This window comes from Toxorhynchites rutilus, chromosome 1, assembly GCF_029784135.1.
Source record: "Toxorhynchites rutilus septentrionalis strain SRP chromosome 1, ASM2978413v1, whole genome shotgun sequence".
Classification (NCBI taxonomy): domain Eukaryota; kingdom Metazoa; phylum Arthropoda; class Insecta; order Diptera; family Culicidae; genus Toxorhynchites; species Toxorhynchites rutilus.
In genome coordinates, this window is record NC_073744.1 from 92,829,569 (window position 1) to 92,856,741 (window position 27,173).

At 40.6% G+C, this 27,173-nt stretch overlaps 2 protein-coding genes across 3 annotated transcripts in view; one reads left to right on the forward strand and one right to left on the reverse strand.

Moving 5' to 3' along the window:
• LOC129767343 (uncharacterized) lies at window positions 1-24,627 on the forward strand. 2 transcript variants are annotated; one of them, XM_055768097.1, is made up of 6 exons: window positions 1-153; window positions 438-1,277; window positions 23,450-23,527; window positions 23,583-23,775; window positions 23,902-24,159; window positions 24,220-24,627. In XM_055768097.1, the coding sequence occupies exons 1-6, from the start codon at window positions 141-143 to the stop codon at window positions 24,482-24,484; spliced, it is 1,647 nt and encodes a 548-aa protein (XP_055624072.1). In that variant the 5' UTR covers window positions 1-140; the 3' UTR covers window positions 24,485-24,627. The 2 variants fall into 2 exon arrangements, with proteins under 2 accessions (XP_055624072.1, XP_055624081.1); XM_055768106.1 differs by having other exon boundaries at window positions 438-1,241.
• Window positions 21,887-27,173, reverse strand: part of LOC129767351 (uncharacterized) — an 8,141-nt gene continuing 2,854 nt past the window's right edge. Inside the window, exon 2 of the mRNA XM_055768121.1 lies at window positions 21,887-27,136. The gene's annotated coding sequence lies outside the window, so the exon portion shown is untranslated. The remainder of the gene's footprint in view (window positions 27,137-27,173) is intronic.

Here is a 27,173-nt window from a genome sequence, read left to right on the forward strand (position 1 = left end):
TTATTTTTAACTTGACGAATGTTTTGTTCTGTGTGCAATTGGTGACTTTCGTGATGGCGCAATTCTAACGGATTTTTTTTAATATACATGATACTAACGAAGTATTCTGCAAACTTCCAGAAATTTTATCGAAAAATAAAATGCCTATACCAGGTACGTCAATTGTATGAAGTGTGTTTCAGCTATCTGAAATCAACCCAAAATGTTCCGGTTATATGATCTAACGTTGCGATTTGAAGGGAATAAATTAACCAGCCAACATTCACCTATTTTCAAAAAGCAACAAATATGTCCGGTACTTTAGTTTGCATGACAATATAAAAACCTCAAGAGAACAACAAACTTTTATTTACAAAACAATGATTAAATAAATTATGCTAAGTCATATTAAACGAATACAATGTGATGTCAATTTGTTTTTTAAATATATTTTCTAGATATGCTCGAATTAAACAAGTCGAACACGACAAGCCTATTCTCCCAAGTGCTTTGTGTTACCGATTCTGACGAAACATCTTCGGAGCATAATAGAAGTGTAATCCAAAACTTGTTGCAGAATACTAACAATCATGAGATTATAGATTTGACGATCAATGATGATTCTGAAATATTGGACACGGAACCTAATACTGAAACTAATAGTCAAAAAACACAGCGTCAGCGAATCGGCGAGACTGAAGATCTATTTGATGTAAATGAAGATTCGTCTCAATTTCTTAATATTTCGAAGAGCACGAACAAAAATTCAGCAAAAATGAGCTCATCGACTATGAAACGCTTGAATGATTTTTTTGATAAGATACCAGAGCCAGAAGAGGTGATTCAACATCAAAATGTGAACGATACGCAGTCATCCGTCGACAGATTTTTGTCGGAAGTGCGTGATAGAAGTGAAGAAATTAATATCAATGAAACGCAATCTAGCTCAGTTCGTTCAGACGACTCTCAAATAAGTGATGACGATACAGAAGTCCCTAGGAATACTCAACAATCAGCACAGATTTCGACACAAAAAACAGAAGATATGTGGAAACCGAGAATCAACATATCTGCCAAAATCAATATCAACATCCAGGTATCTCAGGTGAATAGTTCATCGGAATCTGAAACTGAAGCAGAAAGTAGCAGGTTTAAAACGCACCATGGCATATCACCGACACCATTCATCGATCGTGATATGATGAGCGTTCTCACCGATATCTATGGCGACTCATGGCGGACACCCGAAATGTTGAAATATTGTAAGCCAAACGAATTTAAACATGGTAACTCCGAAGGTAATCAACTATGGAAGGAATATGAACTTTCAACATATTCATGTCGGCGTTTGTATTTGTCAGTTATTATTATTTATTTATTGTCCAGTAGTATAAAGGAACACCTTTTCAAATCACTACTTCCGATGGCAATGCTGTGATGAAACGTGAGCAAAACTTATACATTGAAAATTTAATCTAACTAAACTTATCAAGTAGCGTAAACAGTCTCTCCTAAAAATTGCTTCCGATGTTGAACATTTTATCTCGGATGTTAACATATTCCAGCCATACACCTCTTTTTTTTATTAATCCACTAGCTGATCCGGCAAACTTCATCTCGCCCAAAATTTGTCGTTATCAATACCTTCAAACATTCACGTTTTCTTACTAAGCGCAAGTTCATAAGTCCAATTGCAGAATTGCTTGATTGATCGACCCCGTTGAATTTACCTTTCAATAAAAAATTCCTAGTACTTCTACCAAACATTCATCATTTTAATATCAGATTATTTTCAGACACAATTCTCGTTCAAGATTTCTCAACCCCTTGTAAATAACGTAATTCTCCGTTACATGGAATAAAAATTTGATACAGAAAATATGATGGCATAAAGACAGACCCCTCTCCCCTTAGAGAGGTGGGAGGAGTGTCCATTCGCCATAGAAACGTTTCATGCCCCCTAAAATCTTCACATGGCATATTTGGCCCCCATATGCCTAATTTGGTTCCATTTTCTTGATTAATATATATGTATATATATATATATATATATATATATATATATATATATATATATATATATATATATATATATATATATATATATACATATATATATATATATATATATATATATATATATATATATATATATATATATATATATATATATATATATCCCAGTATATATGTCAACCATAGCGTCATATCGTTAGTTGAATGTCTGCCATTTTACAATATGGATCGTTGTAGCATCGCACAACGTTAATTTTGTTAAATTATATTAGGCTGTCAAAAAAGTCTTGCGGTATTTCCGCGAGGTGTCGTTGTAAGCGCGTAGTTCTAGTTGTATTCATTGTATCGAGTCATACTATAGCTTGTTGGAAAGGTATTTTTGTGCGCTATAATATAGTCCTTGACAGTGTTTCGTTTGGTTAAGTCGTCCGTGAGTTATAGTGTCGCAAATATGGAGCAAAATAAAGAGAAAATCCGACATATTTTACAGTACTACTATGACAAAGGCAAAAATGCATCTCAAGCTGCCAATAAAATTTGTGCAGTTTATGGACCCGAGCTGGGGATAAGTCATCAAACCGTTATTAACCATTTGAAGAAGCTTGGATTCACAAAGAAGCTCGATGTATGGGTGCCACACACGTTGACGCAAAAAAACATCTTTGACCGTATCGACGTATGTGAATCGCTGCTGAATCGCAACAAAATCGACCCGTTTCTGAAGCGGATGGTGACTGGCGATGAAAAGTGGGTCACTTACGACAACGTGAAGCGCAAACGGTCGTGGTCGAAGCCCGCTGAAGCGGCTCAGACGGTGGCCAAGCCCTCATTAACGGCCAGGAAGGTTCTGCTGTGTGTTTGGTGGGATTGTCAAGGAATAATCTATTATGAGCTGCTTCCCTATGGCCAAACGCTCAATTCGGACCTGTACTGCCAACAACTGGACCGCTTGAAGGTAGCACTCATGAAGAAGAGGCCATCTTTGATAAACAGAGGCCGCATTGTCTTCCATCAGGACAACGCCAGGCCACACACTTCTTTGGTGACGCGCCAGAAGCTCCGGGAGCTCGGATGGGAGGTTCTTTTGCATCCGCCGTATAGTTCGAACCTTGCACCAAGTGACTACCACCTGTTTTTGTCCATGGCGAACGAGCTAGGTAGTCAGAAGTTAGCCACAAAAAAGGCCTGTGAAAATTGGCTATCCGAGTTTTTTGCCAATAAGGAAACGAGCTTCTATAACAGGGGTATTATGAAGTTGGCATCTCGTTGGGAACAAGTCATCGAACAAAACGGCGCATATTTGACTTAAAACAGATGATTGTAACTAATTTTATGAACAAATGAAAATTCAAAAAAAATACCGCAGGACTTTTTTGACAGCCTAATACTATAAAAATGATGAAAAACCGGCAAATGTTTTTCGAGCATTACGGACGGATTTTGGTCGTCATGGACGGCCTACAGAGCACACTATCGCTAATGTAGTGCGTAAATTCGAACAAACTGGATCCGTAGCGGGTATTGTGAAACCTTTGCATCATCGTAATGTGCGTTCGGCCGAAAATATTGCTGCTGTTGCTGCCAGTGTGGAGGATGACCCGAATGTTTCGATTACACGGCGTGCTCAGCAATTGGGCTTGTCATACACATCATTGTGGCGAATTTTGCATTTGGACTTGCACCTACATCCATATAAAGTCCAACTGGTACAAAAATTAGAGCGTGGTGACCATGGAATGCGTCGGGCATACGTCGATTGGGTGAACGAACGACAGCAGCAAAATGCTGAATTTTCGCATAAAATTTTCTTCAGCGATGAGGCACATTTCGAGCTCTTTGGCTATGTGAACACCCAAAATTTCCGTATATGGGGCTCAGAAAATCCACACGTGATTGTTGAGAGGCCATTGAATCCGCCAAAAGTCACTGTTTGGTGCGCATTATGGTCTGGTGGAGTCATCGGGCCGTATTTCTTTGAAAATGAGGACGTCGAGACGGTAACTGAATGGTGAGTGCTATGGCCGCATGTTAACCGATTTTTTTTTGCCACAAATTGAAGTATGGATACGGATGACATGTGGTTTCAGCAGGACGGCGCCACGTGCCACACAATACGACCGAACATGGCCATTTTTTTTATCCAAAATATATATTTTTAATAAGGCTCATATGGCGTCAGCCTAACGGGGCCGGGAGTTCAATATTTCGACAATGTTTGCTTACAACTATGTTAGTAATATATAACCGATTACTCGCGGTTGGCTCGAGGTTAGTATTACAAGTGTTCTCATAATTGGTATGTTGCAGTCTTCGATGCTCTGTACGTGTGCCCGACACGGGATACTTCCTATTGGGATGCAGCTGACCATTAATCAGCAACGCCCCCCTAGTCTGTACCCCATATTTAGCGTGGTGCGTCTTTCTCGACTCGAGGAATCCAGGATAGAATGGTCACTAGCCGGCGCAATCATCAGCTCGTGTAGAGTTGTCATGAGCGGTACAACCTTTGGCTCTTGTTGAATGATCAGTGGACTGCACAATCTTTGGCCCGTGTATTTGTAAAGAGTGTGTGTATGTATTGCCGCGACTAAGTAAAAGTTTATCGTTTGGATAGGAGGGATATGAAACGGGGACACAACGAAGGAAACATCATTAAACGTTGACATCGGCGTTTCTGAGGAACAGGTATAGATGAAGCAGAAGATCAGGATCACGGCTACCTAAGATATCCCGGACGGGGATATCCGATTGTCTGCCTTGTGCTCTCAGTGCTCTAGAGAGCTGAGAGCGAGCAGCATGGAACCGGATACATGACCAGACAACATGCTCGATGTCGTGGTAGCCATCGCCACAATCACAAAGATTGTTTGCTGCGAGCCCAATGCGATAGAGATGCGCGTTTAGGTTGTAGTGATTGGACATAAGCCGAGATATCACGCGAATGAAATCAAGACCTACATTCAATCCCTTGAACCATGCACTCATCGAGACCTTAGGGATAATCGTGTGTAACCAACGACCGAACTCATCATCACTCCACATGCGCTGCCAACTTACGAGCGTATACTGACGAGGAATGTGGAAAAATTCATTATAAGCAATTTGCCTTTCAAAAAGTGTGCCTTCTAAAGCGCCCACCTTAGCTAGCGAGTCCGGTTTCCTATTCCCCGGAATCGAGCAATGAGAGGGAACCCATGCTAAAGTAATCTTGAATAATTTTTCGACCAAAACACTCAATAGTTGTCTTATTCTTGTTAGGAAATAAGATGAGCATTTATCAACTTTCATTGAGCGGATTGCCTCTATTGAGCTGAGACTGTCTGAAAAAATAAAATAGTGGTCGATGGGCAATGTTTCAATGATCCCTAATGCGTAATATATCGCACCCAGTTCAGCGACATACACGGAACAAGGATCTTTGAGTTTAAAAGAGGCACTGGAATTTTCATTGAAGATGCCGAAGCCAGTGGACCCGTTTATGAATGAACCGTCAGTAAAGAACATTTTATCAGATCTAACTTTCCCATATTCTGCCGAAAATATCGGCGGAATAGAATCGGAGCGTAGGTGATCTGGGATTCCATGGATTTTTTGTCGCATGGACAGATCAAAAGTGACAGAGGAATTGCAGAAGTATGGGAAGCAAACTTGGTTGGAGATGCCTGGTGAAGGGTGCACGTCGTGGGTAAGGTACTCATGGTATAAAGACATAAAACTTGACTGAGGAGTCATTTGGAGTAGATTTTCGAAGTTATCAATCACCAATGGATTCATGATCTTGCAACGGATGAGAAATCTGTAGGATAATTCTGTGAACCGAAGAGTAAGCGGGGGTACTCCTGCCAAAACTTCGAGACTCATCGTATGTGTCGAATGCAAACACCCCATGGCTATACGCAAGCAACGATATTGTAAAAGTTGCCCAATACGCAAACTCGGTTGAGCGAAGGAATCAACCTTTCTGAGTCTGGATTGGCAATTTACAAAGTTGAAGTAGAAGAAAAGCGTCACGAGAAATAACCTATTCCTGGAATAAACTGAATTGTCTGCCTTCGCACTAATTCCCTACGGAACGAGCCACGAACGGAAGCTAATCAGACTTATTCCTTTCAATAAATTGAACTGACTGCCTTCGCACTAATTCCGTACGGAACGAGCAACGAACGGGAGCTGATCAAAATATCGAACATCAACTAAGCGGGAGGATCAACGAGTACAAGATCTTCACGAACTCCGAGCGCAAATTATACAACTATTGCTGCGAACGTTGGAAGACTTGAATCTGAAGAACTCTCGTCAGTCGATTCAATGGAGGTGGTTTCGGACTACTTAATCGTAAGACACGATTCCAAAGACTACTTGCTTTATTCAGAGAACCTTGGGTTTTTATACAATTTTAGTTTATCCTAAATCTACCCTAAATTTAAGTCTAACGTGCGAAAGAAAGAGAAGACTATAAACGTCCTTGCTTCTTTTCATACAAGTCCTTTACCTATCGCTATCTGTATTTCAAAACATACGATATCCATAACTGCATTCTAAGAGCAACGGAGCCTAACGCGATAAGAAATGTGTGCGATTGTTTTCGGTTCCTTTCCTTTCTACTAGGTTTTATTGCACCAGGTTTTATTGCACCCGCTCCCGATAGGATTGTTATTTTAGGATCTTACACACGGTTCGCTCTTATCGTATAGTGTTTTTCTTCTGTCCTTCTTTCGATCGTTTACGATATTGAAATTAAATTGCTAAATTCTTTCGATTTCTTACATTTCCCCTTCCGTAAATCTACCTGCTCGAATTTACACTTCAAAGAATTAGCAATTGTATAAGTATTCAGTTGTTTTTTTTTTTATAAATTTTTGTTAGCTATTATCTAATTCACTTTTAATTATTTTAATTCACTAATTCACATTATTTATACTCTTGGTAAAATTCGTCCACAAATGGGTTGTGTTGTCGTATCTTCCATAGGTATTGCCGTCTCCCTAGTCGTAGCAATATTGATGTCATCAGATGGTTCAGTCTTCCTTGAATTGATTGATGTTTCACGTAAATGTCGTACTGCATTCCGGTGAGAAAGAAACGTTGTGAGTGAATCCCAGCAAGATGCCATCAATTGCCAGCCGAATCCATATATGTCGTATAGAATTCTGCCGTGCATGATTGTATCGACGATAAACTTTATCATCCTGCCCATCATATATAGACCAATCGCCGTTGATGTGATGTTTCCGAGCCATGTAGACCAAGACATAAGCCGCATCCAATACCTTGTTATTGCATCGTCGATTACATCTCCAGATACTAAGGCTCCGAAGTTGAATCCTTGATCATTGGGTCGTTGTCCAATCAGCACCTTGTGTATTACATTCGTTGCCACTCTACGATCTCCTTGTTCATAAATCATATCCCTCATCTTTTTAAGATTGTCTGCATCATAGACACCACTTTGCATTAGATTTGGAAGAGGTGTGTAGGACCATGTTGTAACTATGTCCGACACTAATTTCTCTGGTGGAGTTGTTTCACGTAATCGTCCATCAGTTGTATACCATTTTCCTCCGAACATGAATTTTGCTGGTATTAAAGGTGTGCAATCTATTTCAATCCCGCGGTTCTGGAGTATTCTTGTCACAGGTGCCAAAAACATCGACCTGTTGTTAAATTCAACTGGAATTTCTTGGAAGCATCGCGCTTCGGATCTTGGCGTAACAAATACTGGTTTGCATTCAATAACATGAAGCACTTCCCCAGCAACAACTGCTGTATATCCTGACCTCTTCATTATGCTCGATACAAACTCCGTTGGATTGATTCTTGCTAATGTCAATTTAGTTTCCAGTAGAGCCTTATCTAGTTTGCACATCTCTGTCATAACCGAATTGTATACGTCGTCTAATTTCTGACCAATGTAGTTTTCGACGAATGTTATTTTCGAATTGAAGTAAGTAAATAGATCATTATTTGAACCTGACGTAGGTTTTCTAACAAATGGCGATCTCATGTTGGATAACTCCAAAACTAATATTCTGGGATGGTCTGTTTTAAACCCAACGTGTCCACATATATATGTCCTTGCTGTAGTTTTTATCGAAAATAAATGTCGTTCCGATATTGTGCTGTACACTACAACCTCTCCAATGGTTTTCATTTGGTTATTCGTTGTTTTGTTGACAACTCCTTCAAAAATAACTTCAAACTCGCTTTCTTCACATCTACGGTTCATGTCGATGTCCCAAGTTAGATAGCCTTCTTCAGCGTCCAAACAACGTCCATGTGTGTATGTACACGTTAAACCTCCTTTCAACATTATCTGGCTACTTTCAATGTCTACAGAGGCGACATAATCTTGAAGTGTAATCGTATATTCATAATATACTAAGGCGTTTGTCCACGTGTATAACGGCGTTTTGTACACTCCTCCACTGCAGGAACTGCCAGTTATTGATCCTACCACCAATACTTGACCTCTATTTGTGCTGTTGAGATTCAATTCCTGAATAACAGTGTTATCGGCTAGTGTAACTGCTCCACTATAGTGAGCTTTTCGACATTCCTCGGATGAAAACTCCTTCACGATGTAGGCAAAGCCGTGTTGATAATCAGAAGTGTGGGAGTGCATACCACAGTGTCGAATCGACCTCTTGATGATGACTTTACATTGAAATACCTTTGTTTGAATTTTCGAATTTCTTTGTAACATTTGTATCCGAAGTTCCGTTGTTGTCAGGTTAGTTGTTGGCGGTAAGCAAGATGCCACATCCAACAAAGAATATGAAGTCATATTTACATCTGCATTGGCACAGTCGTATGCGATCAATCCATGAGATGTTGAGCCTAGTACACTGCATCCCACGAATAACATTGCAGCAATCAACAGTTGCATGAGCGTTAACCGGTTAACTGTATCTGATTTCCATCTTATTTTCCTTCTAGATTCGCCTTTTTGAGAGTAATCCGATTGTACCAAAACTTTTGAAGTTTCCGCTGTTAATACAGTTGTAGTACAAGGATTGATTCGTCGTTTCTTTTTCTTCGGCTCAAATTTCTCACAATTCACACTGCTGTTTCTTTCAATAACTTGATGGAGTGCGGTAAATGAGGTGTTCATTTTGTTTACTTCTTTAGACGTTATGTCTTTCAGAGCGGCATCCTTGCGTATATTCAATACTGCTAGCTTATGTGCTGCTCGTTTAAAGGTCCCTTTGGGTGTTTTAACGAACGCTGTACGTAATTGGCCGTCTTTTCCTTTTATAACTCCAGTTACTCGTCCTCTCAACCATAGGCCCCAACGTATAGTACTGTCTGTTATCAATACTATGTCGTCTATTTCAATGGGCTGAACTTTATGCGTCCATTTTTGTCGCGATATTAATGTTGGTATATATTGTTTCTTGAATCGATCCCAAAACTGTTGACTGTAGTGGTTCACTAGTTCCCATTGAACTCGAGTGAGGTTGTTGCTGTCCAAATTTTGAGGTGGAACGTATTCACCTGCCCGTCCAATTAGGAAATGGAACGGTGTTAGAGCCTCTTCCACATCATTATTGCACGGTATGTGTGTTAGTGGGCGACAGTTTAAGATAAACTCTACTTGTATTAGAGCTGCTCGTAACGTTTCAGGATAAGGTGTCCGACTACAACCTATCATATAATATAAATTGTCTTTAATAGTTCTGATGAGTCGCTCCCAAACTCCTCCAAAGTGCGGTGATGCTGGTGGGTTAAAGGTCCATTCTATCTTCAGTTTTACAGCTTCAGATTTCGACATCCTTTCGTCGATTTCGTGGATTAGTTTGTTTAGTTGTTTTTCAGCTCCAACAAAATTTGTGCCATTATCGCTGTATACATGTTTGATCTTTCCACGGCGGTTTTGAAAGTTTTTAAAACACATTAGGAAGTGATCTGTATCTAACTTCTCAGCCATTTCAATATGCACGGCTCTCGTAGTCATGCATGTAAAGAGCACGCCCCATCTTTTCTCTATTGATCGTCTTACCAATACTTCAAAAGGACCGAAGTAGTCCACTCCAGTATTCGTGAATGGATGAGCATACAAATCTACTCTAGCTGCCGGTAATGGTGCCATTTGAGGTGGCAAAGGTTTAGCTTTCATTATAATGCATTTAGAGCAGTCCGTTTTTATTTTGTTGAGAACTGTACGCATGTGTGGTATATAATACCGTAATTGTAATGCTCCAAGTACTACGTTATCCGAACGATGAAAGTATTTTTGATGATATTCAGCAACGATCAAACGTGTTCCATGGTCTTCAGCAGGTAAAATCACAGGATGTATTGTATTCATTTGCAATTTAGTTGCATTTTCGAGACGACCTCCAACTCTCATTACGTTATATTCATCTAGTATTGGAGTAACCGCTGATAACTGTTTATTTCTAATATCAACATAACCGTTTAATTCAATGTCATGAATTTCCTTAGCGAAATGTGTCATTTGTATTTTACGAAACACAACTCTTTCTGCAATTTTTCGATCCTCATATGTTATATTGCGATTAAAATTAGATTGTATATTCAATCGTTGGTTTTTCTTGTATTGCAGCCAATCAACATATTTTTTCACAACACATACATGGTGTATCAACACATTCCAACTGGAGTATCGTTTGATTCCGATGAATATAGAACTTGTTTGGTGCAATCCCACTACTTGTCTCAACTCTTCCGTTGACTCCTTAATCTTCCTGTTAGGATATTCGATCACTGGCTTCTTAAGGAATTGAGGTCCTTTTGTCCATATAGATTGCCCTTTGAAATCTTTTGTAGCTTCGTCGGCGGGATTTAATTCAGACGGTATATAACGCCATTGCTGTATATTGGTTGTATCTAAAACCTCAGCAACTCGATGAGTGACGAATATTTTATACCTTCTATTCTTCGGTTGTAACCATGACAAAACATTTTCCGAGTCTGTCCAGTAGGTAATACTATCTATTTTAATTCGTTGCTCGTTCTGAATGGTATTTGTCAATCTGGTTCCTAGTAAGGCTGCTTGTAGTTCCATTTTTGGAATAGACAACTGATGAATAGGTCCGACTTTTGCCTTTGCTGCCAATAATCGTATATAAACCGAGCCGTTTGCAATACAACGTAAGTATATAACTGCAGCGTATGCTCGTTCAGATGCATCTACGAATGTATGTAGCTCCAATTTTCCTGCTCCATCCGGTATTATACACCTGGGTATTTTTACGTTAGAGGCTTGTTGAATTTTCGCAAGCCAATTTTGCCACTGTTTGCTCAAATGTTTGGGTACTTCATCATCCCAGTCTAACTCGTCTTTGTGCAGCTCTTGAAGCAAAATCTTTCCCATTATCGTATAATTTGATATCAATCCTAATGGATCATACAAACTCATAACAAATGCTAACACCTCTCTTTTCGTGGGTAATCGTAGCGTTTGTCTTACTTCATTGCTCAGCTTCTTCAACGATAATCGATACCCGATCAAATCCAGTTTCGTGTTCCAATAGACACCAAGAACTTTTTCAGCACATGAATCCTTATCCTCTATTACCTTAATGTCGGTAGATTGGATCCGATCGCTGGATAAATTGCTCAGTAATTCCTTACTGTTCGATATAAAGTTTCGAATGAAGAATCCGCTATGTTGGTGTATATCGATGACGTCTTTGGTAATAGCGGTTGCCTCTCGAATGTTTGTAAAACTATCCAGATAGTCATCCACATAGTGTTGTTTTTCAATTGCCAGGGCTGCTTTCGGTTTCGATTCCATAAATGCTGCAGCGTTTTTATTTTTCACTGCTTGCGCGCATGATGGTGAACATGTCGATCCAAAAATCATTACCTCCATAATGTATACATCAGGTTCTCGATTGTTTTCACAATCTCGCCATAAAAATCGTTGAGCATGCTGATCCTCCGGTTTTATTTTGACTTGGTGGAACATCTCTTGAATATCTCCACAAACTGCAATACGTCCCTCTCTGAATCGCAGCAATACTCCAACGAGTGATGTAGTAGCATCAGGTCCAGACAAAAGATTAGAGTTAAACGATACGCCATTTATTTTTGAAGCTGCATCAAATACCAATCTTGGTTTTGGAGGTATTTTATTCTGGTTGTGAACTATAAAATGCGGGAGATAGTATGTTCTCGGAACCGCGTTAATTAGCTCTGAATGTGCTAGTTTTCTAGCATATCCCTTTTTCACATAATCAGCGAAGGTATTGATAGCCCAATCCTTCAATTTTTCATCTTGTTTCAATTTATTCTCCATAATCACCAATCTCCGTAAGGCTGTATGATAGCTGTCCGGAAATTGTACATCTTTGGTTTTCCATAGCAGACCGACCTCGTAACGGTTGTCTTTTAGCTTGATGGTGTTGTCGAGAATCTGTTGTGCTCTTTCTTCCTCTGGTGATCTTGGCAGTTTTTCCACTAATTTCACTCCAAAATCGTCGATTGAGAAGTATCGCTGCATCATTTTGCTCATCTCCTGTTCTTCCTGGATGACCATTGTATAATCTTGACGGTTTATGTTATACTCCTTTCCGTATATCACCCATCCGAGTCGCGTTTTTACTGCCATAGGACCATTTCCTTTTACCGTTTTGATGGCACTCAGTAATTCGCTGTTGTCCAATCCAATTAACAATGTAGGCTGAGCTTCCTTATAATCTTGAAGCGGAATGTCCTTCAAGTAGGGATAATTCTTGGCAATTTGTTCCATGTCAACTGTTTGGATAGGAAGATTTAGATCATGCATAGTCCGGGCCATCACTGGTTTTCCTATGCCCTTTATCCAGAATTTTACCCTCTTGCTTGAGCAGGATTTTAAACAATCCTGTGTCCATTTTAATGTAAGCGGGTCAACTTTTCCTTCCAACTCTAACATGTTAGCCATTCTCTCGTCCAATAGTGTTACTGATGATCCTGTGTCCAGGAAGGCGTAGGTGTCTATCATTCTTTCGCCGTTTTGGACTGTTATAGGAACTATTTGATAGTAAAGGTGTTCCTTGCGTTGTCGATGAATATTCGTGGTTTCTTCGGGACCTCGTCGTACGTCAGCAGCCGTATCCTGATTTCTTTTATACTCCGATCTTTGATGAAGTAAGCGATTGTGCTCCTTGTTGCACCCATCGATTCCACATATTCCTTTCATGCTACAATTTCTCATAATGTGGTCATTGGAGTTTAGGCACTTGAAACAAATTCCTTTTTTAGCCAAAAACTCTCTACGTTCCAATGTTTTCATTTGTTTGAAATTCTTACATTGGAATAGCCTATGACTGGCTGAACAAAGTGCACATTTCATAGTTTGATGAACATTAACTCGAGGTTTCCTTTCCGTAGTCGACACACTGTTATTAGACTTTTGCATCATACGGGCTATTCTTGAATGTGGCAATAACCACTTATTCAAATCGTTGAGTGTTGGGATCGAAGTGTTGCTTTGGATCACTTCAACCCATTTCACTTGTATCGTGTATGGCAGCTTCTCTATGATTTCCTCTATTAAACGATGATCACGTAGATATTCCTTTTGGCCCAGCGCCTCCATATTCACCACCATGTTATCTAGTGCGTCTGATATATCCGGAACTACGGTTCGGCTGTCCTTTTTGATACGTCTCAGGTCGTTCAGAAGTTCTTTATATACAAGATCCTTCCTTCCAAAGCATTCTTCCAGCTTTTCGATTATTTTCGGAACATTCTCTGAGTTAATCATCAATTGTTGGACGGTTTTATACGCGTCCCCTTTCAGAACTTGTTCCAGGCGGTTGAGGTTCTCTAAATTTGAGAAACCTCCCTCTGCCGTTGTATCATGGAATGTTTTCTTAAATTTTGGCCAATCCTTTGATGCGCCAGAAAATCTGGGTAGGGTCGTCAATGATTGCCTCTTTAAATATATAGTCCAGTCACTAGACATACTCACTGTTTGGGTAAATGATCGATCCGTGGGCTGATTTGTTACTTGGCCCGAGGATGACGTTGAGCATTGGCCTTTCATAGTCGCCATTAATTTGTCCATTGCATCCAGTTGTTGTTTTATCTGCTCATCTTTCTTCCGAGCAGATATTTCCAATGATGCTAATCTTTGTTGGATCTGCACGCATTTCGGGCAGATCCATTTTTCTTCCGCTGTCGGCGCGACCGTTAAGTTTAACACAACCGATGTGGAACCATCGGTCACAATCGTCGCATTCAACCATATCCTGTTTATGGTCTGGTTCCGAGCACAAACGGCAATTTCCGTTTTGATTTTCCACGAAACGTATCATGGTGTTGCTTTCAAGATACTCAGCCGTTGAAATAATGTATAATTCTCAGGATCCGTTTCCAGTTGTTTGTAATTACACTTTGCTCACTTTTCAAGGCGTTGAGCCTTTTTAAGCTTTCTTAAGCTTGAGAGATTTATTTTCTCGCTTTCAGGTTAGCACACTTTCAGAAAGCTTTTTAAACTTTTAGTCCTGTTGGAATTCTTTATCCAACTTATTCACTTCAAGGTGATTTGCACTTTCACAAGGCCTTTTAAACTTTTAGTCCTGTTGGATTTGTTTATCCAACTTGCTCACTCTTATGGCGTTGAGCACGCGCATAAGCTTCTATTAAGCTTTTAATCCTGTTGGGTTCTCTATCCAACTGGCCCTTTGCTCATTCTTATGGCGATGAGCACGCACTTATGAGTTCGTTGGTAATGAAAGGCTCCTCCTCTCTGGAGCCACCAAATGTAAAAGTTGCCCAATACGCAAACTCGGTTGAGCGAAGGAATCAACCTTTCTGAGTCTGGATTGGCAATTTACAAAGTTGAAGTAGAAGAAAAGCGTCACGAGAAATAACCTATTCCTGGAATAAACTGAATTGTCTGCCTTCGCACTAATTCCCTACGGAACGAGCCACGAACGGAAGCTAATCAGACTTATTCCTTTCAATAAATTGAACTGACTGCCTTCGCACTAATTCCGTACGGAACGAGCAACGAACGGGAGCTGATCAAAATATCGAACATCAACTAAGCGGGAGGATCAACGAGTACAAGATCTTCACGAACTCCGAGCGCAAATTATACAACTATTGCTGCGAACGTTGGAAGACTTGAATCTGAAGAACTCTCGTCAGTCGATTCAATGGAGGTGGTTTCGGACTACTTAATCGTAAGACACGATTCCAAAGACTACTTGCTTTATTCAGAGAACCTTGGGTTTTTATACAATTTTAGTTTATCCTAAATCTACCCTAAATTTAAGTCTAACGTGCGAAAGAAAGAGAAGACTATAAACGTCCTTGCTTCTTTTCATACAAGTCCTTTACCTATCGCTATCTGTATTTCAAAACATACGATATCCATAACTGCATTCTAAGAGCAACGGAGCCTAACGCGATAAGAAATGTGTGCGATTGTTTTCGGTTCCTTTCCTTTCTACTAGGTTTTATTGCACCAGGTTTTATTGCACCCGCTCCCGATAGGATTGTTATTTTAGGATCTTACACACGGTTCGCTCTTATCGTATAGTGTTTTTCTTCTGTCCTTCTTTCGATCGTTTACGATATTGAAATTAAATTGCTAAATTCTTTCGATTTCTTACAGATATTGTATTCTCTCCAGCTTGAGAATATGAATCCTGGCAGCTGATCGGAAGCAAAAACTGCCATATTCTAACACTGATACTATCGTTGTTTTGTACAACTGAATGAGGTCTCCTGGATGGGCACCCCACCATGTTCCGGTAATTGTTTGGAGAAAATTGTTTGTTTGCTGGCGTATTGTTTCAAATACGCAATGTGTCTCCCCCAGGTACACTTAGAATCAAAATATACACCCAGGTATTTGAAAAACATAGAGTGTTGGATCGTTTTGCCGGATAGGTGAAGCTGGAATTGGGCGGGTTCGTGCTTCCTAGAAAAAACGACCATTTCAGTTTTCTCCGTAGAGAATTCAATACCCAGCTCGAGGGCCCACGTGAACAGATTGTTCAGGGTATCTTGCAACGACTTTTGCAGAACGACGGGATTAGTACCCGTGATGGAAATAACTCCATCGTCTGCAAGCTGTCTCAGCGTGCAGTTTCTAGTTAGACAATCATCCATATCATTGACGTAAAAACTGTACAAGAGAGGCAGGAGCCTTGTGGTAGGCCCATAAAACTGTAACGAGAAGATTTCGAGCTGCCATGAGAGAAAATCATGTGCTTTTCTGACAGTAAATTGTACAGGAAATTATTGAGAATTGGTGAAAGTCCACGATTATGAAGCTTCTCTGAGAGAATTTCCATGGAAACTGAATCAAATGCCCCTTTGATATCGAGAAAAACGGAAGCCATTTGTTCTTTGCGAGCAAATGCGATTTGGATTTCAGAAGATAGCAGCGCGAGACAATCATTTGTCCCTTTACCTCGGCGGAAGCCAAACTGCGTATTTGACAGCAAATTGTTCGTTTCGACCCACTTGTCCAAACAAAGTAGAATCATTTTCTCTAGCAATTTACGAATACAGGATAACATTGCAATCGGCCTATACGAGTTGTGATCGCAAGCCGGCTTGTTGGGTTTCCGTATGGCTATCACTCTCACTTGTCTCCAGTCATGCGGGACAATATTCAGCTCCCGAAACTTGTTGAACAAGTTCAGCAAACGCTGTTTTGCCAAGTCGGGAAGATTCTTCAACAAGTTGAATTTAATCTTGTCCGACCCCGGAGCATGGCCATATTGCGAACGAAATTTGAGGGACGCATAATTTCGCGTTTTGGTGATGCCAATTGGCCGTCCAGATCATGCGATTTGAACCCGCTAGATTTTTTTGTGGGGTTATGCGAAAGACCGTGTCTATGCCAACTCTCCGCAAACTCTTGAACATTTGAAAGACAACATTCGTGAAGTTATGACCGAGATACCGCCCGATGTGTGCCGAAAAGTCATCGAAAATTACCTGTTCCGGATCAAGGTGTGCGAGGAAGCCCTAGGTGGACATTTGAACATTCACACATAATGGCATAAACCAAACTTTAATTTGAAATAAAAGTTTCATCGAAATTCGAATTCTAAGTGTGTTTTATTTCAATTTACTTTCGGAATTTAAAGTTGGAAAATCCTGTCATTCTGCAGGCTCACTTACATAGGTTTAAAGGAGCCAGACTCTTAGCTATTTTTTTACTAAAATATATTAACATGTTTCCTTTATGCTATGGTTAATAAAATAGAAAACCGATTACTCGCGGTCGACTCGAGTTTAGAAGGGTGACACATTTTCATTACGAAAAGGATGGGATGGAGATTGAAACAATGTTTACACTCACAATCCCATTCACACTCACATTTCACACTCAATTCTTAAAACTATCCTTACATCTAATATGTGTTTTTGCAATTTAACTTATTCTTATGTTGGTAGGAAGGGAACCGATAACTCGCGAAGGACGAATAGGAGGGGAAAATGCTAAAAATTCGTTGAACACTCCAAATCCTGCGGACTCATTCATAGAGGACCCATCGGTAAAGTATATGTTATAACAATTGATAGCTCCATACTTTGCTTCGAAGGTCGTTGGAACGAAATCCGATCGAAGATAATCTGGAATTTCACGAATATCCTGCTTCATGAACAGTTCAAAATGCACAGAGGAATTGATGTAATCAGGGAAACAAACACGGCTGGGAATATACGAAGAAGGAGTAATCTGCATGGAGATGAATTCATGATATGAACTCATGAATCCAGAGTGAAAATTTTGCTCGATCAGCTGCTCAAAATTTCTGATCACCAATGGGTTCATAACCTTACACCAGATGAGGAAGCGATGAGATAATAAATTAAAGCAATCTTTTAGTGGGAGTATGCCTGCCAAAACCTCGAGACTAATGGTGTGCTTGGAGGGCATACATCCCGGAGAAAAAAATACTGAATGCGCTCGAATTTAATGAAATGTGTTTTGACAGCTGATTGAAAACAGAAACTGCCATACTCCATCGCTGAGAGAATAGTTGTTCGATACAACATCATAAGATCTTCGGGATGGGCTCCCAACCAGGTGCCGATAATTGTGCGGAGAAAGTTTAATTTATATGATATTTTTTACTCAGATACCTAATATGGGCTTGCAAGTACATTTGGATTGCTTGTTCCCAGTATTTCAAAAAACAACATCAAGTTCAATTGCGCCATGTTGATATTCTAGGCATAACTGTCCCACCATTAATTTTAAAATTTATAATCAAGCTTGATTGATTTAAGTGAGGGTAACGTTTCACATTTCATTAGACAATAGTTTACTACTCATAGAAAAAACCGGAGTATTGCTAAACTGAAATGCTTAAAACTTCTGGTAGACAAATATGCTGAAAAACTTTGATTGCGTTTCTCTCAGTTGCAGATTTTGGAACATGAGACAACTATGCGTAGAACGACAGCAAATACGTTTGAAAATTCTCAATGGTTCCACGATTCAGAAAAGCTTTAAATGCATTCGATTTTTCCACATGAAGCTTGGAACACTGGCTATCCCACTATGTATTGGGAGACCTTCGGCGAATGGTGGAACCTGGGACGGGTTTCGTTTGAGCACCAATTGCGTTATCGTAGATCAAACGAGAAAGGAAGTTATACTTCTCCTATGGAGGTAAACCATCTCTGGAATTGATGGCCAGAGCAATCGCGTCCGCATTTTTTTTTTGAGTCAATGTGTCTTGTGAGGTCATGTGCCATGTTAATAGAATCAGAAGAATTCCACCCAGTAGTGATGGAAATTTTGATTGGCAAGTTATCACTACCGTTGGGATCCTGAATTACATTCCACTTGCAATCTAACGATAGTGATTTCGAGCAAAGCAAGAGGTCAAGAGCGCTTGGATTAGCAGGAGGTTTAGGTAGACGTGTTGTTTCCCCAGTGTTCAAAACGGTCATATTGAAGCTGTTACAAAGGTCATATATCAACGATGAACGATTGTCGTCGTACTGTTCCCCCAGGCAGTTCCATGAGAGTTGAAGTCTCCCAAGATCAATCGTGGCTCAGGAAGGAGTGAGCACATGACAACAAGTTGCTCGTAGCTCTCGGAGGCCAATACAAGCTGACATTAGAGAGGGGTTTGCCTCTGATGTGTGCATGACAAGCAACAGGTCCGACCCCTTCAATAGGTGGAAGGTCAATTCGAAAAAATGAGTGGCACTTATTGATCCCCAATAGCACCTCTCCGTGTCTGTCATCACGGTCCAAGCGTGTAATATTGAAATCGCGGAAAGAGAGATCATCTTAGGAAGAAAGCCAAGTTTCGGACAGAGCGAAAACATCATAATTAGTGTTATGAATTAAAAATCTGAATGTATTCAATTTAGGGATAAGACTACAATTCCAATGTAAAACAGTGATATCTCCGACCTCTCTATTTAAATTGGACATCAAGAGAGATAACCATTGCAAGGAGGGGCCATGTTTGCATCAATTGCTGCAAAATTGTTTTTTATACTGGAAGCATTGCTGTATCAATGGTTCTGATGGAGTCGGAAACATTAAAATACGTGAAGATTTGATTCACAATGTCAGTCAACTTTATAAATCCCGATTGGGAAGTTGAACTTGACGGAAAAAACAGGGACAGTTGGGGTTTTTGATGTCCCCTCGAGTGCTGGGTCGTTTGAAAGTGAACTATTCCCACGGAAACCAGGAGGAACTTGATTTTGCTTGTCCGCTGCACTCAATTTTTTAGGCAAGCTAACAGGGGCTATCATCGGGGGGACATGTTCTTGAACTTTGGGAGTGGTCACATTTTTACGCCGGGGATTCCCTTTGAAAATAAACGGTGTGCCCCTGCTAGCTGTGTCCGCCTCCATTTCATCAACCGGCAACGTAGAGAAAACATTGTGTGTGGAGATTGGTTGTTGTTATTGTTGCTGAGCCAGTGAAGAAGCGTCCTTTAAAATTTCCGCAAATGTGCGCTTCGAGCGTTCCTTCAAAGAGCGCTTCTGTTTATCCCAGCGACTCTTATAAGTTTCACAAGCTAAGAGCACGTGTGGAGTTCACTCGCAATATGGACACTTATGCTCAGTCGCACTGCTGGTGTTGTCCACATGTTGCTCTCTACAAGTGGCACAGCGCTCCTTGTTGGCAGCTGAAGTGTGACCAACTGACTTGCATTTTTTGCAAGTCATGGGCTTTGGCACGAAGAGTCGCATCGATAACCTCGATTTATCCACCATAACGTAGTCAGGGAGGGCGGAACCAGCAAAAGTTACTCGAAACGAGTCGGACGGCGTGAATATTATTTTTCCCTCTTCCTAGGGCACTTTTCCTAATTGTTGGCAGTCCAAAATTTTAACTTTCGTCAAAGGAAGCTTTTTGAATCTGCCGTCTCCCTCTTTTGTCAATTTACTCGTCAGGCCCGTTTCTGTAATAACCCCCGAAATTTCTATGTTATGGCTGGGCACATATGCGCTATATTCTAGTATGAATCGATTGCCGACAACAATCTCGTTAGCTTGCTTCGTAACGTAAGAGGGGAGGGGGAGTAAGTGGATGGTTGAGGGGGATCGGGAGCAACAGATAAGGAATGCGAGATCGATGGTTGAGTTGAAACGGGAGGGTTGATGAGTGACGAGGTTTGCGGATTTCTCAGAGGGGGGCTTTTTTAAAATGAGTTGACTTTTCTTCGGAAGATACATCTTCTGATGACGGAACGCGCTTAAGCGACTTTACGGCACCTTTTTGTGCAACCGAAGGGGAGTTTGCAGGGATAACCATGTTTTGCACACGACGACCTCGAAACGGAATCAGTGATGCAGAGTAATTGGCATACAGTTTGTCATAATCTTCCTGATGAACATGCAAGAGCGATATGCATACAATCGTTCAAACGAGCAACCCACAAGATTTTGTTGCAAATTACTCACTCTAGAGTAACGATTTAAACCGTAAACGAATCGTACACAACAGTTTAGTGCAACGCGCAGCCTATTCAATTATACAACACTCGGATTTACATGAAACACATCGCCAAACAAAAATACGGAAGAATTAGTTTCAGGCGCGTTGTGACAGGAGCACAAGATGCACTGCTGTACAACGTTCGCAAAACTCTATAAATTTTACCGGATTGCTGGCATATGAGTCCATCCCATTGAGGATCATTCTGGAAGACGAAGCCGAGGTTGATTGCTTTTTCAGTCCACCGAATCACTTGTCCATCCACAATTGTATTCGGCAACAAAATGAGCTGTGACATGCTTCTTGATCTTGTCCTGATCTACAGAGCTTTACATTAAGCATGGTTAACATGTAATCCATTACGCTGGGACCAAGTCCATACTCCGTTCTCCAGCACGCCGCCAGAGATCGTTCTTATTACTCGTCTTTCGAAAACTCCGAGCACTCGCAGATCCTTCTCGAGCATTGTTCAGCTTTCATGCCCGTAGAGAACAGCCGGTCTAATAAGCGCCTTATACAATGTACACTTTGTACTTTGGCTCAGTCTGTTCGACCGCAATTGCTTGTGAAACCCATAGTAGGCACGACTTCAAATCTCGCGGCTGTTGTCATTGTCCGCCATCACCAATGAGCCAAGGTAGACGAACTCGTCAACAATCTCGAACTCATCGCCGTCGATGGTTACACTGCTGTCTAAGCAGCCTCGGTCGGCCTCGATTCCGCCTGCCTGCCAGCATGTGCTTGATAAAGTCCCCTGTGGGATACGAATGAACTCGTCAGTCCACCCGAAATATGCACGCAGCACTGCGTACCATCAACCGTAGCTTTAATCAGTCAATCAGCTTCCCGGGAAAACCGTTCTCGTCCATAATTTTCCAAGCCTTTGCGGGATGCGTTGAGCTTCTGGTAAAACTTTCGTGTTTCCTGAGACCGATGGAGCTGCTCCAACTCTGCATACTCCGCCTCCTCCAGGCAGCGCTTTTTACCCCGGAAGATTTGGGTACGCTGCATCTTCTGTCGATGTTTTTCCACGTTCTGATTGGCATTGCGTAACTTAGCCGCCCGCGCAGCGTTGTCCTCATCCATCACCCTCCTACATTCATCGTCAAACCACTCGTTCCGCTGAATACGTCCCACGTGCCCGAGTATGTTCTCTGCTTCGCTGTTGATGGCTGTTTTAATGGTGTTCCAATAGTCCTCGAAAGGGGCTTCGTTCAGCTCGTCCTCTTCCGGCAGCGCAGCTTCGAGCGAATACACATAATTTCCGGCGACATCAGACTGATTCATCCGCGCGAACTACTAAAATCATTCAGTTTCAGAACTATGTAAAATCATTCAGATGTTGTTCGGTGTGGACTGCAGCGATCGGTCATTCAGTTGTTTTCAGGTAGACAGTTCCTAGTTTGGTAAATACCGATGTCAACTTGCCCTCTTTCTTCTTACGTAGCGTTGCTTGCTCAACTTTGCGCGCTGAATACGTCCAATTTTCGTTCGCTCGGCGCGCCGAATTTATTCCGATGAGGTTCGATATCAGATTCCGATCACGTAGGTAGGCACTGTAAAACCGGTCTCGGACATTCTTCAAGCCAAACTGCACCACGACCAAACTTTCATCGTCATCCTTTGGTGTGCCGGATTTCATACGCCTTATGTCGATCAGTGGAGCTTCAGAGTCGCCGAATCCTACATGCAAGTAGCCCTGAAGTACGCACCCAAATCTTCACCATTGATAAACGGACTACAACTGATGATCAACTCGTTACGGTTGTCCTGTTGATCCTGTCAACCCGCTCATTCAGCAAGTTTAGAGCCACGTCGTTGTCATTAAATTTCGAAGCACACTCCTGAAATTCACACTGAGCGTATGAATTTCCTGTGATACAGCATCCAGCCTACCGTTCATTTCATACTTCACGGAATCATTTTTGCTATGCAAGTCATTACGCAGTACATCAAACGTACCTTTGATTTCGGTGAATTGATTCATAAGCAGTTGCACAGCAGGAGACAACGACAGAGCACTTCCACTCAATTCGTCATCTACTCGTGATCGTGAACGGTTGTTTTGATAAGCCCAGACCAGAACCCCAGGAGGGGTTCTAGCTAAACTTGATATTACGATAAGAAGACAACAGAACGCAAGTTATCCATGTATATGTGTTACAAATAATAGATGATATGATGGTTGGCCCAAACAAAAACTTTCGATCCCAAAATCTACCGATCGACGACAACATCACTACAGATAACACGTACAACACAGCACAGCGGTGGGTGGCCAAATTCACGATATCAATAGTTCCATCTATGAAGATAAGGGATAAACTCCAATTTCGAAGCCTGTTTCCACGCTCCACAAATGACGCACTCCAGCCTTCTCATCACTTTATAGCTTTATTCAGTACGTATTATATAATGAGATATTTGAGCATAAACTTTCGGTAGTATACGCAAACATGAACATGCTGAAGAAACCTTTAAGAACGTCGATTATTATCTATCTACTTTCAGTATAATGTAATTGAACATCTTCATCTTCCTAATTTTTCTTTTTAGGTAAAACGAATTATGCAAAGGAACGTCTCAAAAAACGAGAAAAGGATATTTCTGTATCATTCTTGGGATCTTTAGACGGTAATATTCTAACAGTAAATTGTAAGAGAATATTGAATATAGTTTTGTTTTGCAGATCAAACACCATTAGAAAATTGTTGTAAAGACGCATTAAAATATAGGAAAAAATTTGACTTGCATAAGGATGAACTTTCAGAAATATTGTACAATATGTACAACGAAAAAGTATTCCAAAATCAATTAACAATACCTCTCAGTTGGAACAAAAAATTGACAACTACTGCCGGCAGATGTTTTAATATAAAAAAGTTAGTATGCTTCATAGTAGAAATCAACATGCAACTGTTAGCATATGTGAAAACTCCCTGACAATTACTGCACTAAAAAGCTATATAAAAGAATTTATTTTCATTGACTCCCCGCATTTCAAACAGAAATAACGAACGATCGTGTCGAATTGAGTTGAGCAATAAGATACTAACAACGGCTGGCCGATTGCGTTGTACGTTAATCCATGAAATGTGTCACGCAGCCGCATGGATTTTTCACATGGAAAATGGTCATGGTAAATGCTGGAAAAAATGGACCAGGCAAGCAATGAATATCTTTCCGGAGCTTCCTTCGATTACGGTGTGCCATCGGTATGAAATCGAATACAAGTACACTTATCAGTGCGTCCTCTGCAAAAAAGAGTTGAGTCGATAAAATTTCATTTTGGAGCGTGCATTTTTTTATATTTTATATTTTTCTAGATACAAAACCCATTCACGTTCTAAAAAGACTGAAAACATCCGGTGTGCCTATTGCTATGGGAAAATTGAACTATTCCTGAACAAAAAAAATAAAGAAGGTAAAAAAGTAACTGTTCCCGTGAAACCTACACGTGGCTTTGCTTTGTTTGTGAAAGATAATTACAAGGAAATCAGACCCATTGTAGAAACACACGCTGATGCTATGAAGATGCTGGGAGAAAAATTTAGCGCATTAAATACGGAACAAAAAACCCAATACTCGTAGGATCTCTTGATGTGTACAAAAAACATAGCCCGTAACAATTTTTTCATGCTTCAAGTTTGAAATTCACGAAAAGGCCGAATTGGTGAGAAAAGATGATTACGTGTCCTTACAAAACAAACAAATAAAAATTTGAAACATCAAAATTTAGTAATGTTTTTTTCATACAATTTACTGAATCTTCCATGATGTGGAAATAACAATATTCGGTTATGCATTTAACTCTAACATAATAAAGTATTACGTTTGTTATCAATTCTTACAGTTAAGATTTCACATGTGTAGCAAAATAACAAAATAACAACGATTTCGTTTGAAAAATATGAGGGTTTCATTTGTTTTTCCAATAATTTTCAAGTCTATAAATATCTTCGCATATTTTCAAATATCTCAAAAATAGAGACATTTCTTTACATTTGCCATCCCTGATTCAAACGCTGAATTCTGTTTTTGACGTTTTGAGGGATGCGAGTGCGAGTAAATTCTAAAAACATTGAAGTAGCTCGCACGCCGGATCACATATGACACTAACTGGCATGATGTGTTTTCACGGTGTGAGTAGCTGCACTGCAGTAACTGACTAGACTGACTCGTATGCTTACTCGCACCGTCTGAACCCGGCTTAAGTCTCGACGTATGACGTATGTGTTCCTGGAGATCCCGTGGAGCAATCGTTCTGTTTTTTACTACTGAGAATGCATAGCTGTGTCATCTGCGAATGTTGTAGTCATTAAGTTCCGCGCAGTCGGGAGATCAGTTGTGTAGATAAGTGTTCCTGGACCAATTCTCTATTGGTCCAAGAACACTGCCCTGTGGAACGCCAGCATAGATTTCTCGCTTTGGTGATAGAGTTTGGTTATACCGAACATGAAACTTTCTTCCCAGTAGGTAAGAACGCGAACGCATTGTGTGCTCCCGTGGCCGAGTGGTTAGCGTCAAACCTAACATGCCGGGGGTTCGGGTTCGATTCCCGTTCTGGTCGGGGAAATTTTTCTTCAAAGAAATTTCCTCTGACTTGCACTGTGGTCACGCGTATTCTAGAGCATGCCACTCAGAATGCATTCAAGGCGTGTTATTTGGCATATAAATCTCAACTAAGTACTAATGAAAATGACGCAAGTAATACTACGTTGAGACGGCGGAGTTCCTCTAGGAACGTTAGTGCCATATAAGAAGAAGAAGAAGAAGAACGCATAATTTCATATACTTGTGGTAGAATATTTTTAATTTTATAGAGCAGTCCTTCGTGCCGGACTTTATCGAATGAAAAAGCGCTGAGCAATATCCGCGGCCTTTAAATACTTTACGAATTTCTTTTACCAATCGGTGCACTTATTCAATAGTATCATGTTTTGCTCGGAATCCGAATTGAATTTGATTTTATTAGGATAATTTTTTCGAACACTTTTGAGAAGATTGGAAGGATGCTGATAGGACTATAAGATTCCTCTTTTTGGGCGTTTTTCCCTAGTTTAGGAATCATAATGATAGTCGAAAATTTCCATGCTTGTGGGAAATATCCTATATGGGCCATTGCGTTGAAAATTCTCGCGAGATGTTTAATTGCTAGATCAGGTAGTCCCTTGATCATATGTCCATTGTTTGGTCAATACCGGTTGACTTTTTCACATTGATGTGATTTTTGATAACATGTCTCACCAGCCGATGTATGACTTTCATTTTGTTTTGGCACCAGAAAATTCGAGCGTTTTTTGATTAGGTTCTTGATTCGAAGTGAAAACTTTTTGAAGATGGTTTGCAAATGTTACTGCTTTTTCATCGTCACTTCTGGCCCAATTCCCAGAGGGCATTCTAAACGGCGGGACCTGTAAGTGAGGTCGTTTTAGATTCTTAGTTGCTTCCCATAGTGAGTAATTAGTATCTTGATTTGGCGACAATTCAGTTAGGTAATTATAGAATTTTTCATCTTTCTCGTCTTGTGATAGCTTTCTTAATTTACGTTGTGCCATATTGAATTGGTTTTTAGATTCTAGCGATCGTTTGTTTCGCCAGATTAGTCTTAGTCGTCGCTTTTCTGCAACTGCTTATTTTATGTGGGAGGCAGAAACAATTTTTTGTGTTTCTGGGTCTTCATAAGTGGGGTAGCTATCTGAGCAGCATTCTTCATGAGTACACTGAGTTGGTCGATATATTGTTCGTTATCTAGAGGTAGATCGAGAATGTCAGAGGAGATATATGTATACAGATATATATTTTGTACAGTTCGTTGAAAAGTTATTGAGATTGGATGACGTCTGCTTCACTTCCGTTTCTATGAAGCATCCCAGGGGTATTGGTGAGTGATCAGATGATAAGTCCAGAAGAAGCGACAGCGAAATCTAGCAGGTCTGAAAGTCGTATGAGATCCACTGGCCAGTGTGTCGGTTTGCCGCATGATGCGATGTCATAGCCATAGTCAGTGATAACGTTGTATAAAACGCGACCACGAGTGGTAATCAGCCTTGATAACCAAAAGGTGTGTTTTGCGTTGAAGTCACCAGCGACGATAAATCGTCGCCCTTGGAGTGAGAAGAAGTCTGTCAGTTCCTCTTCCGAAGGGTGGTGGAGCGGCGAAGAGTAGAGTATACACTGCCGTTGCTTGGATATTTCGAGTACTGTGACGGTGCCATATATAATGTGGAATAGCTCGAATAGCTAAATATATAAATAAAAAGTTTATCAATTCAGTTAA